Raw genomic sequence first — 18,428 nt, 5'->3', positions numbered from 1 at the left:
GCTTTCTGGGTTTATCAGTTACTTTCTCTGGCCTTGGTGGCTCTGCAAGGCGAAGCTGCACTAAAGCCTCCATTCAGTGCAGCACTGAGCTCCTTCACTGGGGACACAGTGGGGACCGGTGGGCATTTTGGCTCCATCACCCCCCAGTGCTCCCAAAACTCTGCCCAAGCTGGAGGCAGAGCACCCACACTGTCTGTAGTGTGGTGGCAGGGCTGGGTGCTGTGCAGTGGGTGCTCACATGGGGCCTGGGGTGCCTGGTGTGATGCTCTAGGAGCAGGGTGGAGACCTGCCCCAGGTGCAGCTGTGTGGGAGTGTCCTCCCATCAGTGCTGAGAGATTTGGCATTTACTGTTCCAAGCAACACCAAGATAAGGAGGAACAACCCAGCTTGGTTGGAGGTGGATGAGCAGCTCCATGGAGATGAGCAGGGGTGGGGTCAGCAGGCGCTGGGTGCCTGGGGCAGGGGGCCAAACACCCACTGGGACTCGCCTGAGGACTTAGAGAAATAAATAAAGACAGTCATTCACAAAGTGCTCATTTCCAACTCCGATCTGCAAAATGTCTCCTTGTGACTTGGAAATGATGTGTAGGCAGGAGATACGCTTTGACATGCGATGATTTTTGTTGAAGTTTGCTCTGAAGGTCTTTCTCAGCAGCTCCACTTTCCTGGCAGTGCTGGAGCATCCCAGGGGCACTGTGTCCCCACTGCCAGTGACTGCTGTGTCCCAACGAGCCAGAGCCATTGGAAGCAGAAGCTGTTCCCTGGCAGAGCATCTCTGTGGGTATGGAAAGGACTCTTCAGCTCCTGCTGCAGAAGCTGGCAGGGAGGAGAAGCAGCACCTTGGCTGCAGAGCTGCTGTGGACCCTGGCTGAAGCATCCATGGGATGAGGCTTAGCTGTGGCGAGGCAGGAGCGGTGAAGCTTTTCTGGCCTGGCTGTGATGCCAGCACTTCCAGCTCCACTGACTTCCAAATAAAGGCTGAGCAGAAGCTGCTTCAAAAACAACACGTAGCCTGGGAGCGGCGAGGCGCTTCCTCCAAGAGGCAAGTCTGGATGATTGAGGTGGAAAAAACTGGAGCTCACCAGAGGGCACGTGCTCTAGCACAAGAGAAACATGGAGATGGGGACATGCTGGCACTGGGGTGACTGTGTGCCGCAGGACAATGGCAGCACAGCACACACCACATGTGGGACCACGCTGTGCCACACAGGAGAGCGGCTTTGTGACTTTCTCACCTAGCTACAACTTGGTGAAAATTGATGGCTCCTGTCCATGGGGGTTTTGGCCGTGCCTCTTCTGCAGCATCCTGCGATGGTCAGGAGAAACTCCAGCTGTGTTTTAGAGCCCTATAGATGGGGGATGTGGCTGCATGATGCCAGCTGAGGAGCTGTGTAGAGCTGCTGTGCTCAGCATGGGAAGGCTGGGGACTCGCTGCTCAGCAGCAGCGTTCGAGGTGCCGGTGAGAGCAAATGCCACTAATTGATGTTGCCACTTGACTGCACGCCATTCAGGTTGAAGATGTGACAAGGTCGAGGGCAGCCCAGGTTGTTCCCCCTGGGAATTGCCTGCCTAGCAAGCACAAGCACACGTGGCTTCCTCAGGGACTCGTTCCGTAATTGCCTGAGTCCCGTGCGTGACCCCAGCCCTGCTCCCGGCGCCTGCGATAGCATCTCTGCTCCCTTTGCAGGACCCGAGTAATGAAGCATCAGTTAATTGACGTGGACGAGGATATCCACTTAAGGACCCACCGGAATGTGGGCAATGAATGCCAGGAGATGAAGCCACACATCCCACCGGGAGCGTGGTTGGCTCTGCCTCTTCCTGGCCAGAGCCAAAGCTTGGCTGAGTCCACAGCGGCGGGGCGTTTATGTAGGGAAAGTGTGACCGCTCCGGATGCTGGCAAGTGTTATTTTAGAAAGAACTCCCAAAACGAATCAACCTTTTTTCTACAAGTATCTGTCATTCATGTGTTTTCTTTTGCAAAGTTTTTCATGGAAAGGATAAGGATGAGTTATTCATCTTCTTGTTTCTTGTCTTTGTAAGAGGCTCTACCTCAGCATCATCTGACGTGACACACTCAGGACTTACTCTGGGTTCCTGTCAAAGTGACATATTCTCTGGCAAAATCAATTTTGCTAATTTTGATGGATGAGGATGGAAGTAAAGCTGCTGGCACAGGTGCCTTTGAAGGAAGCTGAGATACGGAGAAATGCAGGAGGTCATCCCCTGCTGCCAGCCCATTGGAGATAATGCTGAAAAAGTTTAATCTCTCTCGCAAAGGGGATTATTGGTTTTTTTTAATGAAATGCAGAGCACAGTGATCCCTGACACACTGGCAGTTGGGCTTCTAGGGGCTGTGCCCCCAACGGCACAGTGTTCTTGAGGTGCTGGAGGCAAATCCTCATTGCCACTTTGATCCATCAGGATTTTGCCATGGCTGCAGTGGGAGAGCCTGTGAGCTGCCTGGTTGCTGTATGCACAGTGAGATAGCCATGGCAGGGAGAACAGCTCTTCTCCATGGAAAAGAAATTGCTTGGTGCTAAAAGGGATTTAGAACTTTCTGTGACAGGATCAAGAGTCTTTGCCCTGAAGTTCATTCCCGCTGCCTTTGCTTTCTATTTTAGCTTGGCTTTTTCATCATCTTTTTGGGCTGTTCTTTCTCCATGCTGCGTGTCACTCTGACCCTTCTCTGGCAGCAGGATGTCCCTGTGGTGGTGCTGGGCAGAGCCAGTGCTGTCTCAGGAGCCCAGAGGGGCCAGGAGCTCCCCAGGACTACCAGCCAGAGCCTCGGCTGGGCAATGCAGTGCCCTGCACTGAGCTCCCAGCTTCTGGGCCTTGGCTTTCTCCAGGCTTCCCTACTGACGTTTCGCACCTTCAAAGAGAGCTCTGCTGCTCCCTTTTTTCCTATTGTATTTCTTGCTCCATAAAAGCCATCTGTTCCTCTTTCTGCTTTCAGAGTCTTCATTCCTCTCATCTTCTCCATTTCTGTTAGAGTTTATGGAGCTTTTGAAATTATTGACGTGTTCCCTGTGTTCATTCCCAAGGATGGCTGCTGAGGTTTCCGGGCAGGCTGTGCATCTCTAGGCTGCCAGGGACTTCCCAGGAGAAAGACAGGTTTAGATTTCAGTCACTGCAGGATGAATTGAGAGCAGCTCCATTCAGAGACCATGGTGCTGGAGTTAATATCTCAGTTAGGTGGACTTCCCTGTGTGGACATCCAGCCTCTGCCATGGGGAAGGGTTGGCTGGGCCCTGTGCTGGTCATCCAGATGCTTCCAGGGGATCAAGGCTTGTCTTTGCTCCTGGGAAAGTGGAGCACTTTCTGAGGTCATCATTAAAAATCCCATGATGAGGTATTTTCTCTCTGGATGTGTTCCATGGTTGGAGGTGTTTCCCATTGATACGGATACCACATCGGGCTCTGATGCGCAGCTCCTGCAAAGACACATTGTGTTAAAAGACACCACAGACCTCTTCTAATTGTTTTGCTTTAAAGCTTGTTAAGCTGCTACTTTAGATGTATTGAGCCAACTTATTTTTTTTAGATCAAAGTGTTCCCTGCTTTCATTGTAATGACATGCTTGAGCACATTCATTTAGAAAATACGGTCAGCGCTGGGGTTGAAGGGCAGCATAAGCCATAGATTTGTGCCATGGTTTTCCTCACTGTAGGTCCTTCAGAGCTAAGGGCTGGGTTGACTCAGTTGCTATCTTTTGGAATCACTTTGTGGATATGTATTCATAGGAACAAAACCCTCATAAGGCTCCAGCTCCAATCTGGGATCCGGCGGGACTATTGCCATCCCAGTGGGAAGAGCCTCGCTTCTGCCATCCCATCCCATCCCATCCCATCCCATCCCATCCCATCCCATCCCATCCCATCCCATCCCATCCCATCCCATCCCATCCCATCCCATCCCATCCCATCCCATCCAACAGCTCCAGGCATTGCATCCTGCTTGGACACACCAATGAAGTCCTTTCATCCAAGGGGGAGGCCTAGTCATCCTGCAGTTGATTGTACTGGAGGCAGATGTGTGGCAATGGAAGAAAATTCACAAGCAAAGCAGGGAAAGCAGAAATGCCTTGGATGGTGGCTGTGGGGAAGCTCACTGTCCTACCTGTGCCTGTGTCCACAGCAGGGAGCCACTCAGCTCAGCCTCTGGCCTTATTTACTGTGGGCAGCATTAACTAACACCAGGGATGATCTCTAAGCTCTGGTTTTAATGTGCTCCGACGTATGTTGCAGTCCTGTTCCCTCAGCAGATGATTTTGGTACATAGGGGAGTGTTTTCCACTGCTGTGATGGGGATGGGAGAAGGCAGCACCATCTCGTGTGCCAGGTCACCAACAGCTTGTAAAGTCTGGGCGGCGATTCTGTGGTGGCATGAGGAGCTGGAACACACAAGGAGGCTTAGGGAGAAGCTAAAAGAGGGGGAAAGCCCTGATTTCCTTAGGTTTATGGACTGTTTTTAATATCAAAAAGAGCAGAGCTTGAGACTGCGGCTCTTCAACGAGATTTTGGTGGATCTGGAAATCTGAAACTTCCCAGTAAGTTGTGTCTGAGCTGGAGCTCTTGCTGCTGCCTGGTCCCCAGTGCTGCTGCAGAACTCGAGGGGGGGACTAGTGGGGTAAGTTGGCAACAGGTGCCAGTTTGGGCTGGAAAGCCAGTGCTCACAAACCCCCTTTATCCAGGAGGGACAAAAGCCGAGTGTTATCGCTGCTGGGTTGATGAAACACCCCACTGTCCAGCCCTGCCACGTTAAATGCACGCAGTGTTTGCTGCCTGGGGCGGCCGGGCGGCGGTGGGGGGAGCGACGGCCGTGCTGAGGGGGATGCTCCAGCAGTGCCATCACTGTGTGTGCTGGGAGGGATGCTCCAGTAGTGCCATCACTGTGTGTGCTGGGAGGGATGATTTGGTGGTACTCATGCTGTGTGTGCTGGGAGGGATGCTCCAGCAGTGCCATCACTGTGTGTGCTGGGAGGGATGATTTGGTGGTACTCATGCTGTGTGTGCTGGGAGGGATTCTCCGGTGGTACCCACCCCATGTTTGCTGGGAGGGATGCTCCAGTGGTACTCATGCTGTGTGTGCTGAGGGGGATGCTCCAGTGGTACCCACCCCACATCTGCTGGGAGGGATGCTCCAGTGATACCCACACTGTGTGTGCTGAGGGAGATGCTTCAGTGGTGGTCACACTGTGTGTGCTGGGAGAGGTGCTCAGTGGGCTGTGCCCACAGAGGGGGATGCTCTGTTGGTACCCAGGCTGTGCCCACTGAGGGGGATGCTAGGGTGGTACCCAGGCTATGCCCACTGAGGGGGATGCTAGGGTGGTACCCAGGCTGTGCCCACTGAGGGGGATGCTCTGTTGGTACCCAGGCTTTGCTCAGTGAGGGGGAATGCTCTGGTGGTACCCAGGCTGTGCCTATTACAGGGTATGCTCTAGTGGTATCCAATCTATGCCCACTCTGGGGGATGCTCTGGTGGTACCCAGGCTGTGCTGCTGGGGGTAGATATTTCAGTGCTACTTGCCCCATGCCCACTGGGAGGGATGCTCCAGGAGCACCCACACTCTGCCATGCCAGGATGGATGCTCCTGCATCCCACCCTGGGATGCAGGGCCTGAGATTGCCACTGTGTTGATCCCCTTGGGAAGCATTCCAGGCAGTTCATACCCTGGCTTGGCTGGGACCTGTCTTGCCACACTGGCAGATGAACATGCAGCACTCTGAGTCTTCCCAGGGGAGCCAGACTAGGCTCAGAGCTGCAGCTGCCAGAGCGGTGGCAGGTAAATTACCAAGCACTGGTCTTGCACAGAAATTTTTGAGACGTGTTTTTGTCTGAAGATGCATGCAAACTTCTGGGCTTCCCACCCTGACACTTTTCAAATCCTGTCTGAAATAATCCCTGAAGATCCAAGAAAACTCTCTCAAGCAGATATCCTGCCCTCTCTAGAGCAAGCTAAGCCAGGCTGACCATAATGGATGGTATTGGCCAGCTCACTGTGTTAGCTCTCACACTCCTCCTCAGGCTGGCTGGAGGCACTGGGCCTTTTGTCCTGTCAGTGTCTTTTAAAATATTTGAAAGTGGGAACTGAATTTGAAACTCAGGGTTAAAGGCCAGCTTAGCTTTGGCAGCAACTAGGCACAGCTCTCTGCCCACTCCTTTTTACTCTTCCCCACATTGCTCTGCCAGATCCTGCCTCTTCCCATGGTGTGGGTGTGGGATGCACCGGAGTGGTCCTGCACTGGCAGGCTCCAGCACCAGCCCCAGGTGGCTGCACCGGGGCTTTGCCCTTCCTCTGCCTCTGGCGAAGGACGGGCCTGGAGGCGAGAGCAGCCGGGGCCGGCGCGGCGGAGCCAAAGCTGCGCGCTGACGGCGCTGGCAGGGGCTGCACCTCCCGCATCAGCACATTGGCTGATGGTACCGCTGGGTATTAATTATGCCTTCCGCACTCGCGGCTATTCAAATGGTAAAATTGTTTATTTGCAGCTGGGTGAGCTCAAGGCAGAGGCAGAAGAGCGAGTGGCTCCCCCCGCCACGGCTGCCCTGCTGCCCCCCTCTCACGACTCCCCAAGCACAGCCAGGAATGGATCCAGCTGCCTCCATCCTGGCATTGCCATCCTGGGGGGACCCGTGGCTTCCCAGCCCCACCCAACCTCTTCCTGCCCCATTTTCCCAGGGAAGTGGGTGTTTGCTGTCTGCCTGGCCACAGCGGCGTGGCGGGGAGGATTCAACCTATTTCACCCTCTGCTGATTTCCCTCCGTGATAAATCCCATCCCCTCCACTGCAGGAAGCGGCGTCAGTTTAATTACTTGTGGGGAGAAGGGGGCAGCGGAGGAACTTAGGACTTGTTTTAAATATCACTTTTATTAGTAGGTAATCCTGAAGCTCAGGACTGTAATATAGATAGGTAGTGATGTGGCACATTTAATTTACTTAGGTGCTACTGTGTGTCAGCCTTTGTGCCTTAAGTCCCAGTCCTGGCTTTAAGGAGCTTGGCAGCCATATTTTCACAAATTTGTAATTATCTGGGAAGAGGCTGGGGCTACAGATGGCACAGTGTGTTGTATGTTCCCAGTTCCCATTGGGTCTGGGATCAGAAAAACTCATCCCGTAGCAGAACATGGCTCAGAAGAGAGGTCTCCATGGTGCTGCTGATGCCTGGGGCGTGGGGTGGGATATGGTGAATGCCATGTGGGAATAGTCCACAAGGTCACCTGCTGATCCTGTGTCATAACTTGCCACATGCCTTTTGGCACTCATCCATGGGATGGTGCATCTCCCCTCCTCCCAGCCCTGCGGAGAGTCCCGGCCCAGCCCAGAGTGCAGAGTGGCAATGCTCCATTTCCATGGTGATGGTTGGTAGTGTGACAACAAAGGACAGTCTCTGCACTGCAGGGATCATCACACAGGACAGCGGGATGGAGAGGAGAGCAGCTGCAGCGGTGGCTGCAGTCCCCACCTCAGCGAGGACACACAGTCACGGGCCAAGTATCTGCCATTGAAGTTTTCCCCTCTTCTTCCTGCTCCAGTGTGAAAGTCACCCACTGGGATGCAGCGGCCTCGTTCTATTCCGTATGGAGCCACTGAGTTCCTGCATGTACTCTCATAACCTGCCCTGCTCCCAATGCCTTTGTAGGACACGCAGCCGTGCTGCCGAGGATGCTTTTCCTAGAGCGTGGTGCCTGCTTTCCTGCCTTGTCTTGCCTGGGTCAAGGAAACATCACCCCAACTGTCTGACCAGGGCTCCTGCTCCTGCTCCAGGCATTCACAGGAATATTTCTGTCCCTGCCTCGCTTGGTGTTTGGAGATATGAAACGCTCAGAGTTCGTAAATCACCCCAACAAGGACATAACCTTGATTCCCTGTGCAATACCGATAGATTACCTAACAGGAGGCATGAAATGGAAGAATGGCTCCATTTGTATAATTCTGCATTAAAAATCAGCCTATTCTACAGTTAATGCTCCTGTGAAGTGTCTCCACAGGCATGGGAGAAAGGGGCTGATGCTGGAGAGCAAAAAAGGACCTTATGAAAGGGACTGCACTCAAGTGAGCCTTTGAGGCTTTGGGAAGTGGGTTAGTGCTGACGGTGGCGTTTTGATGTTTGTCAGAGCCGTGATCCCAGCTAATTTTCAGACACATTACCAGAGCTGGGGGGGTTCTGGGAGCACAGCGGGTGCACTGGATTAATCCACGTCCTGTCTGCAGTATCAGGGTTGCCTGAGGTGCTGCCACCCCTGAGGGTTCTCAGGTTTGGGGCAGGGGTTGTTCTGTCCCACTCCATGCTGGATGCTCCTGCTTTCCCTCCCTTCATGTGGAGGCTGGTAGCAAGTGCACAGAAGTGCCAAGTTCCACAGCAGCCTCTTCCCCACTGCCAAGGACCACGGTGAGCTCACATCCTCCAGCATCCTTGAAATTAATCTCTTTACATCAAGTGCCAACTGTCCTCCTCTTCAAAGCACACAGCTGCACCTGGAAAGATTCAGGAAGGGGTTTCATACAGGGGAGGACTCTGAAAGGTGTGTTGGGTGGGGAGGCTGTGGTGGCTCCAGTGGAACATTCACTGTTCCATCACCTTTGGCACTGGGATGGGCTCGAATTGGCTCAGGAAATAGTCCTGGTGTGACTGATCCGTGTCATTAGCCCAGCAGTTTCCTTCAAATCTGCTCTCATGCTTGTTGCAGGTAAATATTTGTAGGACTTCCATTTCCTGTGTGTGAGTGTGTCCATCTCACCATCCATGGAGCCAGGAGAGCGGATTTGTGGCTGGTGGGAGCCAAGGCCTCGGATGAGGAGATCAAGGACAGAATTTCATTTCTTCAAATATATCCGCTCTGTGTTTCTTTATCTAACCCAGTTTCAGAGTTTTATTGAGTTTTTCCTGGAGTTTGAACAGTATTTTGGGATAACATTCCCATTCACCTCCAAGATGGGAAAAGAAGTAATGTGAAAATTGCCCACGCTCCTCAAATTTCTTAGCAAAATGGGTTGTGTGTGCTTGTAGGGGGGTGAGGAAAGCCCTGATTCCTGAGTGAGGAGTGTAACCACAGCCCTGCTCCATACATCCCTCTGGCCCACACGTCCCTCCAGCCAGGGCTGGCTCCGTGCCCCCAAACCAAGCCAGATGGATGCTATGTGTGGGTCTGGATGGTGTGTTCCCTTCCCTATGCCAGAGCTCCTCTATGGGTGCAGTGAGGGAGCTATCCCGTGCACTGGGAGCAGCTCAGGGTCCTCTGCTTCTGCTCTGCTGTCCCTGAGGAGCAGCTCGTGCCATTGAGGAGGTGTTTGAGCTGTTTGATGTCTCGGCAAAGCAGGAACGCCCTCCCGGCCTTCCGAGCAGCGGTGACTTTGTGCCGGCGCTCCCGAGAGGCGAGCGGTGCTCTCCTGCCTGTTCGGGCGACAGGGAGGCGGAGGCGCGGGGACTCCCGGGGCGCTGGGCCGGGCCGGGCCGTGCTGTGCCAGCCGCAGCGGGCTCTCCTGGGACAGCCCAGGTTTTTCTGGGGCAAGGACAAGGTGGCAGGAGATCCGGGCGAGATGTATCCTCACTCCGATATGTGCTCCTCGTGGTGCGAATCCTCGCTCCGCTGTGTGACCGTGGGTGTCCTTCGGGACGTGTCGCTCCCGCTACCGGCCTTGGCAGGGTGCTGGCGTGGGGCGGGGGTGAGGGAGGCAGGGAGGGCCGGGTGGTCCTGCCTCTGGCCGCGCCACACGCTGCCGCATCCATCCCCGCCGCCGCCGCGCCGGGCACATCACGCTGCGTTGCCAGGACAACGGCAACTCCTACACGCTGCTATTTATTCTGAAGGACACTTGCTCTTATCTGTTGTTGCAAAGCCCTCAGAAGATCGCATGCCACGCAAAATTCCTCCGAGGTAACCGGACTGGCTGCTTCTGTCCCTGAAGCCATCTCCTGGGGACATGCCAGCTGGTGTGGTGGCTAGGAGGACACTCCTGGGGTGACAGCCCTTTGGGTGGCATTGCTTGATGGGATGTTGGTGGGAGGGTGACCCAAGCTGTCCTCGGGACAGAGTGGATCTGCCCCATCTGGGTGTCCCTTACTGTGTCCATCCCCATGCCAGAGCCTCTGACCTGGGCAGCAGTGGTAGCAGTGAGGGACACTGCTGTCCTGGGTGTCACCAGCGCTGCCTGGCCATGCTGGGACACAAATTTCCAGCATGGCCCAGGGCAAGACAAGGGTTGGGTGTTGCCTCTGCCCACACATCCTCCTGATGCTGCTATGAACGATGCAGCCGTGCTGGGCAGATTCTGCAGGAGCAAGTCCCTGCAAGTTCACACTGCCATTGCTGCAGCCTGAAATGTCACAAGGAGACAGGAGGAGATGGAAGCAGGGGGAATATCTGCTTTTCCTGTGAGCTGCCAATCCCAAGCACCAAGGACTGGCATTTTGTCTTTCAGAAGTTTCCAGGCAGTGGCAGCAAGCACCAAGTTTGGGCTGGGCACATCTTCCCTGGCTCTGCTCAGCAGCTGTTCATAAAAGTTCTGAGTGTGAGCAACACAGAGAGCTGGGAAGGGATGAGATCTGGGGGTGGGCACAGATGGTGTGAGAGGTGGCACCTGAGGTGAGTGACACATCAGGAGGTGCCCAGCACCTTTCCTTCCTTGCAAGGAAACATTTCAGGTGATGTTGGGGAGTTGGGCAGAGGCTGAAATCAAGCCTGACATGCTACAGGAGTGATCCTGAGCATTGCAAAGGTGAGTCTGTGCTTGATGATCCTGCTGGAGCATGAGCTTTTGGCTCCTCACCAGTGGAAGCACGGCATTTGCTACAGCACGTGGGGGACACTCTTCGTGCTGCCACCACTCTGTCGGCCTCTAAAAAAACCCACCACCACCACCACGGTTTGGGTGGTTTGTGGTTTTTTTGAAGCCTTGAAATCCTTCCTCCCCCAGCCTGAACTATTTTGGTTTCTGTTGTCTGTTTCTGGCTCTTCCCTTTCTCCTTCTGCGCTCTTTCCTTGCGTTGCCTTCTCCCTCCCCAAAATAAATGTTGTTACGCTTTGAAAAAATACCCAATTAGGAAAAAAGCAGAGATCCTCTGAGCAGAAAAAGCCTGTGCCTGGGAGTATCCAGGTCAGCTCCTTTAGCTTCGCTTGCTCACGCACAGAGGGAGTGTACAAATGCTTCTGTCAACCAGATGCACATTCTGTCGTGCTCCCAAGGACTGTGCGGGCGCTGCTGCAGAGGATTAGCCCGTTTAGCCATGTAAAGCTCTCATTAACTCCTGCTGAGTTCGACAAAAGTCTTTCTCCTGTAAAAGCTAAGTAAAATGGAGTAAAGATTTTTGGGTTTTGGCCTAATGATTTTTTTTTTTCCGGGGTGGGTAGGGGAGAGAAGGCAACAGAAATTTGCCTAGTAGAGATTTTCTTGCTGCTTTACATGAGGGGAGCAGAGCCTTGGTGTGGTGTCACTTGGGAAGGGAGAGGCTGTGACATGACGTGATGTGACGGTGACATGAAAGCAAAATTCTAGCTGCTGAAGCTGCTATCAGCTCGGGGGTGTTCCAGCTGCTCTGTGGCAGAAAGGGCAGGAGAAGAGGCTGCTCCTCCTGCCCTCCCTGTGCTGCAGGGTAATGTTCAGCTCGGGTGCTCCACGCTGTGGGAGGGGATGTGCCGTGCTCCGTGGGAGGATGTTCCTGCTGTGGCGTGGGTGACTGCCATGGTGGGAGATGGGCTACACGTGCAAGCACCAGAGCCCACGGACTCGTCTGCTCCAGCCCTTTGAGGGTTTCATCATGCTGCCTGTGGGCTTGGGAAGCAAGGGATGGGCTCTCTGACACCTCTGCCTCTCAGTGTCCCTGGAGTGAAAGCTTGCGCTGCTGGAGCTCCGCTGGCCCGTCTGCTTTGGATAATTCACCCAAAAGGGCTGATTTTGGGCAAAGCAGGCACTGGCCGCTCCTCCAGGGTGTTTCCTGGTAGAACCCATCCTCAGGTCATTCCCATCATTCCCAGACCAACTGAAAAGTCACAGTTATGAATGGAGATCCTCAGCCTGCCATGTTGGTGGTGATAGTTTTTGGGGGAAGGGGGTGCAGCATGCCCTATGATACTGTTTTGGGGGACTCTGGCTGGAGAACCAGGGAGGACAACGATACCTGTGGACGTGGGGGATGTTTTGGGTGGCTGGGCGCAGAGATCTAGGGTGTGCCATACTGAGGGGGAGAGCAGGGTTGCCCCGCTGCCCTTCTAACACAATCCCTATCCGTCCACAGGTCAGGTTGCCCGCTCGGAAGCCATGCTTGGATTTTAATAGCCATGTTCCACCTAGCCATGGACCTTGCCAGCTGCCAGCCCCCAGCCACCGGCACCGGGGGGAAGCTCTCACCACGGCCGGCGCTTCGGCACAGACTGTCCCGTGGCTCGCTGTGGGGCACGGCGAGCGGGGAGGAGCTGCAACGCCCCGGCCCACCCTGGACCTGCGCCCCCGCGCCCCCTCTGCAGAGACCCCGCTCCCGCCGGCCGCCCCCCGCCGCCCCCCTGCCCGCCGGCCGCCCCCTGCGCCGGCCGCGCTCCCGGAGGGGCCGGCGGCACCTGCGCGGCCGCGGCTTCGCCCCACGGGACGGGAGACCCACGGCGCTGCCCGAGGTCATCGTCTGGGGCCCCACGGGCGAGGAGGACTCCCTGGAGAGCAGCACGCTGCCCAGCGCCTTCGCCACCACCACCACCACCACCGCCGCCGCCGCCACCACCTCCGCCACCACTGCCGCCGCCGCTGTCACTTCTGCCACGGCCGCCACGCCGCCCCGGGTGCCTCCCAGCACCGCGGCTCCCGCGCCCGGCGGGGACGGGCCCCGCAGCGGCCCCGGCCGCACCAGCACCGCCGAGCCGGCCGCCGGGCACAGCAGCGGAGGCAAGGATGCTCGCCCGCCGCGTGGGCTGGGAGACAGCACAGGTAGGGTCTGCCGGGCGACAGCGAGGTGGCGGGGACATCAGGAGGGCTGGCGGGTCCGCCGCGGCACGAATGTCCCGGTGGCAGCGCTGCCTGGGATAGGAGTTAGTGTGACATTAAACAGGCGCTCGGAGGACAACGGCGGCGCTGATTATCGCTTTTATCCGAGGCGTTTTCCAGCCACTTGCTGCGTTTTCCCATTACAGTCTCCATCCACAGCCCATCTCCCGTAATCGCGCTGAGCATCACGCTCGGCACAGGAATGCCTTCCCCCAGCGCCGGCTGCTGCGTGGACATGGATGGGAAAGCTGCTTCCCATTTATTGCAAATTATATTTGTTATTGCTGATATTAAACCGTGGGATACCAGTGGATAGTTTACAGAATTTACTCACTGTGCATCGACTGCTTTGAGCCCACTGCGATTTTCTAGTCGAAATGAAAAGGAATTTTACGGCCTAATCTTAATCCAAATTAATTTATCCAGCCTGCCCTGCTTGGCAAAAAGAGACGATGCAACCAGGATGTTGTTCCTGAATTAAAGGGGCTATTTATAGATGAAAAATAACTCCCAGCCTACACACCTTTTACAAAATGCTGAAATGGGCTGGATAGATCAGCGAGGGAGTATTGATAAGGGCTGAGGCTTTTGCTGCTCGCTGCATGATGAGAGCATCAGCCTGGTCTCCCCCTGCTGGGGTCAGTGCCTCTGGCCTCAGTGGCATCATCCAGTCCAAGAGGGTGGGGTCCAGTGGACTTGTTGCCATCAGCCAGCTGCAGGAGCCCCTCTGCCTACACCAGCTGTGGGAGGATGGCTCCTGGCATGTGCTGGGGCTCTGGGACTTACTGGAGTGGGCTGCCTTCTTTAGGTGAAGTTGAGCTGACAGTGATGCTACCCACCTGCCAGTGCCATCACTGCTGTCCTGCGTGGCCACAGAACAACAGGAGCTGCAGCCCCGGCAGCTCCCAGGGGGCCAACTGCTTTAATCTGCAGGCTTTAGCTCTCATTAGGGGCTTTCTCCATGATCAGAGTTTTTTCTAATTAACTTCTCTTCAAGCAGTGAATGCGATGAACTTCTTCCCGGGTCTAAAGGCCCTGTTTGATCCCAGCTCATCCACCCTCAGTTGAAAAGCTCCTGAGGTCCAGATCTGCTTTTCCTTCCAGTGCTGGGGCTGAGCACCCCAGCGAGCTCTCAGTATGCTCCCAGTGGGAGCTCCATGCCCCTGCCATGCCTCGGGACAGTGTTTTGGGAGCGAGCAGCCGGCTCTGTCTCAAAGCAGGGTCCGTGCCAGTTTTGCTGGTGCGGCGCCTGTGCGAAGCCGTGCAGCTTCCCAGCCCTGCTCCACTCTGTTATATAAGCTGTAGCGGCTGGAAGTGTTTGTTCTCTGCTGGGAAAAACATATGGCTACAAATGAGGATGAGGTAACTCGCCTGTACGGTTTATTTGCCTCAGCGAGCATTGCCAGTCCCGGTCCGGTGAGGCGCCCTGACGGGAGCCCGCAGTGGGTGCGGTGCTGGTCTCACTCCCTGTGGTCCCTCAGCTGTCCTCAGCACATACCTGGGGGGTCAGGGTGGAACCACCTGTGTGTGGCACCCACAGGAGCTGGCCGAGCTGTCCCAGGGCTCCTGGAGCCACGCAGATCCCCTGCACCCGTTTCCATCGGAGCAGGTGGCTGCTGTTGTGTTGCTGCCCCCATGTCCCTCCTGTGCTGTGTCCTTGTATCCCTCTGTGCTTTGCCTCTGGGTCCCTGGTGGTTGTGCGGGACCATGGGGCCCTTGGGGTGCACACAGCGTGGTAAAAAGACCCACTTCACTTCAGCAGAGGCAGCAGTGCTCGCTGAGATGAGCAATGGGAGCAGCTCTGCTCTGTCAGATCATCCTCTCGCCCCCCTTCCTCCTCGCTGAGGAGCGAGAGAAAAAAGCCAGAAACAATGCCTCCGTGAGTTGCTGACAGCAAAAACAAGCTTAAAAAAATTCCCCTGGAATAGGAATCACTCATCTCATAGGCAGGAGAGGCAGCAGAGGAGTGATGGCAGGTAATGCTTGGGATGAGAGCAGAGGCTGGCGCGTGCACTGGCCCAGTGGGTGCTGCTGTGGGGGTTCAGGTGACCTGTGGCTCAGGTGTTCCTGTCCCCATGCCACCCCTGCCGCGCCGCACAGCACTGCTGGCATCAGCTGGGCGTTGCAAGATGTTCACCCAGGCGTAGTTTATGCTTATGCTTTTCAAAAATGTGCTTCCTTCTTCAGGGCTGTCATAATCATTTTACTCTGGAGCAGGGAAAGAGAGGAATAATTAAAATTCCAGCAGGCTGCAAGTGGGAAGGGCTGCGAGGAGCGTTCACCGGGCACTCTCCACGTGGGCTGGGCTCCTCCAACAAGGCAGAGCATCCCCGGGTCCCGCAGCCTCAGCCAAAGCAGAGAAGAGTGGAATGAATCAGAGCTGTCAGTGCGAGGCAGGAATTGCACTCGCTGGTTTGTCTGAGCCTCCTTTCAGGAGCTTTAGGATAAAGCCGTCTTTAATTAAACCTTTAAGTGCTTTATAAGGCAGAAAACTCCATGTGCTGTCTGCTGCTCTTAGTGGTATTTGATGACCGGCCGCGGCGCATTTGGCACCGCAGTCTGTGAGCTTGTGGCAGAGCTGGTGCTCAGGGACACCCCTTCACCAGGGCTGGGGTTCTCCTGGGGGAAGGCGGGGGCCATGTGGGTGTTGGCAGCTGGATCTGAGCTGGTGGTGGCCCCAGATCACCCCTCCCCACCTCCAGCCGGCAGTGTGTCAGGAATAAATAATAACAGAGGCGCTGCTTCCCGCTGGTGATGACCCTGCCTCCAGAAAGAGGGTGCAGTAGGGGGTTGCTGGAGGCGAGGAGATAGTAGATGCAAAAAGCTTCAAAGGAATTAATTAAAGATAAAATGTGTTTAAAAGAAAACTCTGGGCAGTGAGGATGGAGCTGCCTCTTTGATCCGCCGTGCCGAGGCGTGGGGTGGTGCCGCAGCTCGGGGACGGAGAGGAGGTGAAGGAGCTGGATGGTGTCTCCTGGGCTGGCACCACGGTTACCCTTCCTGGGAGCTGCCCAAAGGATCTCTTGTAGGGCTGTGCATCAGCTGCAGTTCTCCTGAAGGGTGGAGGATGTTGGTGGAACCCAGAAAGGAGCGTGGCCATCAGCTGAGCTCTCCCTACGAGGGAGTCGGGACACTCCCCGGGATGCGCGGATGGCGAACGTGCCTGTGCACATCCTCCCACGTGCCTCTCAGTGAGCCAGAAATTCTCCTCTGCTGCTCTCCAAGTATTTATTGCTCGGTGATATTTGCTGTAACACCTGAGAAGATAAGTCCCAGTGTCTTTAGCATAAACCTCCAGGATTTTCCTTCTTGGCAAAAACATTTTGCAGCAGCAGCGGGAAGATATTTTCTTTCTTTCATCAGTCCAGCTCAAAATTCCAGGAAGTTGCCAGGAGCCTTGGTGGGTTTTTTGCTGAAAAGCTGCGTTTTCACCTCAGGATGACTAACACTCCCTGGGCTGGGTTTCAGAGAGATCACTGATTTACCAGGTGAAAAACCAAGCAGCTTTGCTGACCTCAGCTTTGCCAGCAAGAAGGTGTTGGGAAGAGCAGAGCCAAGGCTGTTTGTGGTGTGGTGAATTGGGCAGCAGAGGAACTGGCAGTGTAGTGTAAGACAGCTTTTCAAGAAGATTTCTGCTGTGTCTCCTCCCCTGTATCAAACCCTTGTGGCTTTTGTAAATTATTTTCCTTACAAGCTATTAACCAGCAGTAGGTTCATGTCACGGCCAAATCTGGCTGATCCCCCCTGGGAAAGGCCAGCGGTGGCAGCAGGGAGGCCACACCACGCTCCTGATTGAATTGTTCTGTCCGCAAGCAGCTTTATCAGGGGATGAGGTTTTTGGGGCTCAGATGTGATTTCTGATGGCTGGGGAAGCTGTAAAGCCTCTCGAGTCCAGCAGCTTTGCCCCAGCTTCTCCACAATGCTCAGGAGGAGGCATTGGCATCCTGGTGCTCAGGGTGTGTGAGAACAGAGGAAGGGGACTTATGGCAGGACTGAGGATGGGATGCTGAGGAGAGGGAGATTCACACAGCATGTGTGTGGGAAGAGACTGGGGGTAGCAATATCTGGCCTGTAAGAGTAACTCCAGTTTTCTCCCTTTCAAATGAAATAGAGCTGTTTTCTCCTTTTTCTAATTTTATGCAGCTTCAAGGCCTTGACGAGGGTCTTCAAAGAGTTGCAGCTCGTAGCTGTTTTTATTGGGAAAATGAAAAATACAGGCTCCCTAACCAGAGCTGTTGAAATAAAGGCCTTGGGGGATAGAGGTTCTCTTTGTTTTTAATTAAGAGCTTATATCTCCTGTTCGCTGCCATGGCGCGCTCCTGCAGTAGCAAGACATTAGTCTCGAATGGATTTTCTCATGGAATTAATTCCATTGATGCAGAGCTGTCCAGGAGCCGTTTCAAAAGGTGGCCAGAAAGGCCAAACCTCAGCACTTTCATCTCAGCAGCAAATATATGGTCTTTAAAATAACAGATAAAAAAAAAAAAGCCCTGGGATTGGCTTGCTCTGAGAAGATTGGGGTTTTGCCCAGGATGTGGGGAATCGGGAGCTGGGTTGTGCTGCCCTGCTGGGGTTCTGTGGCTCCTCTCCCCCCACCTTGGGGATTTAGAGGCCCCAGTGAGCGAGGAGTGCACACGGATGGCACGAGAATGGAAAAACCCAAAGATATTTCAGCATTTCCGAGGGTTCAGAGAGCGCCTTTGAAGAGCTTTCCCTCCTGGCAGGCGGCATGCGGAATTCTGCTGCACTAGCAGAAGCGCAGAGGCTTGGACACACTTTCGGCTCCATTAAATACTTCTCCTGTAATTACCCTCCAGTTAAATGGTCACTGCGTCAAATTGCCTGGTAAAAGCCTTGGCAGGGGGAGCCCTCGCAGGGCTGAGGCGCTCGCAGGTGAGAGGGGCCGGGGCCGGGTGTCCCTCCCCGCGCTCCCGCCACTGCCCTCCCTGCAGCTCCCTGCAGCTCCCTGCAGCTCCCTCTTTCCACGGTTAATAACGTGTAATTACATGGCCACCGGGTTCTGTGACCCGCTGGGATCGGAGCTTTTGCCAAGGAGATGAGCAAACAAAACCCAGGCGCTGTAATCCCTGCTCCCGGGGTCTCTCTCTGGGGGCACAGGCTCTCATGGGGAGTTATGCCTGTGCCAGGCAGCTTCATACACTGGAGGAGGAGGATTTTGCCCTATGAGCTATTGATTTTATCTTCCAAGTCCCCTTCCTCCATCCAGTTGGGCTTTGCGGGCTGTGTTTAAAATACTGCTTTGCCCTTGGCATCATCTCTGTCCACCTCACTTCACCCACCAGGGTACTTTATGTCCCTTACAGGACATTTCCCCTCTCAGAGGGTGCCCCACACCTTAACCCCACCCCTTACAGACTGGATATTTTCTTGATCTTGCCCCGTATGGCCCTACATTCTTTGAGGGCCTAATGGAAAGGATGTTTTATATTTGTAAGTT

At 54.9% G+C, this 18,428-nt stretch overlaps 1 protein-coding gene across 1 annotated transcript in view; it reads left to right on the top strand.

The window, feature by feature from the left end:
* AJAP1 (adherens junctions associated protein 1) overlaps window positions 1–18,428 on the top strand; it is a 38,526-nt gene that overhangs the window by 4,465 nt on the left and 15,633 nt on the right. Inside the window, exon 2 of the mRNA XM_059866515.1 lies at window positions 12,234–12,913. Within this exon, the coding sequence (XP_059722498.1) occupies window positions 12,234–12,913 (680 nt within the window). The remainder of the gene's footprint in view (window positions 1–12,233; window positions 12,914–18,428) is intronic.

The sequence above is a fragment of the Haemorhous mexicanus genome, chromosome 23 (genome assembly GCF_027477595.1).
Source record: "Haemorhous mexicanus isolate bHaeMex1 chromosome 23, bHaeMex1.pri, whole genome shotgun sequence".
Taxonomy (NCBI): Eukaryota; Metazoa; Chordata; class Aves; order Passeriformes; family Fringillidae; genus Haemorhous; species Haemorhous mexicanus.
This window is presented reverse-complemented; position numbering and strand designations above follow the sequence as displayed.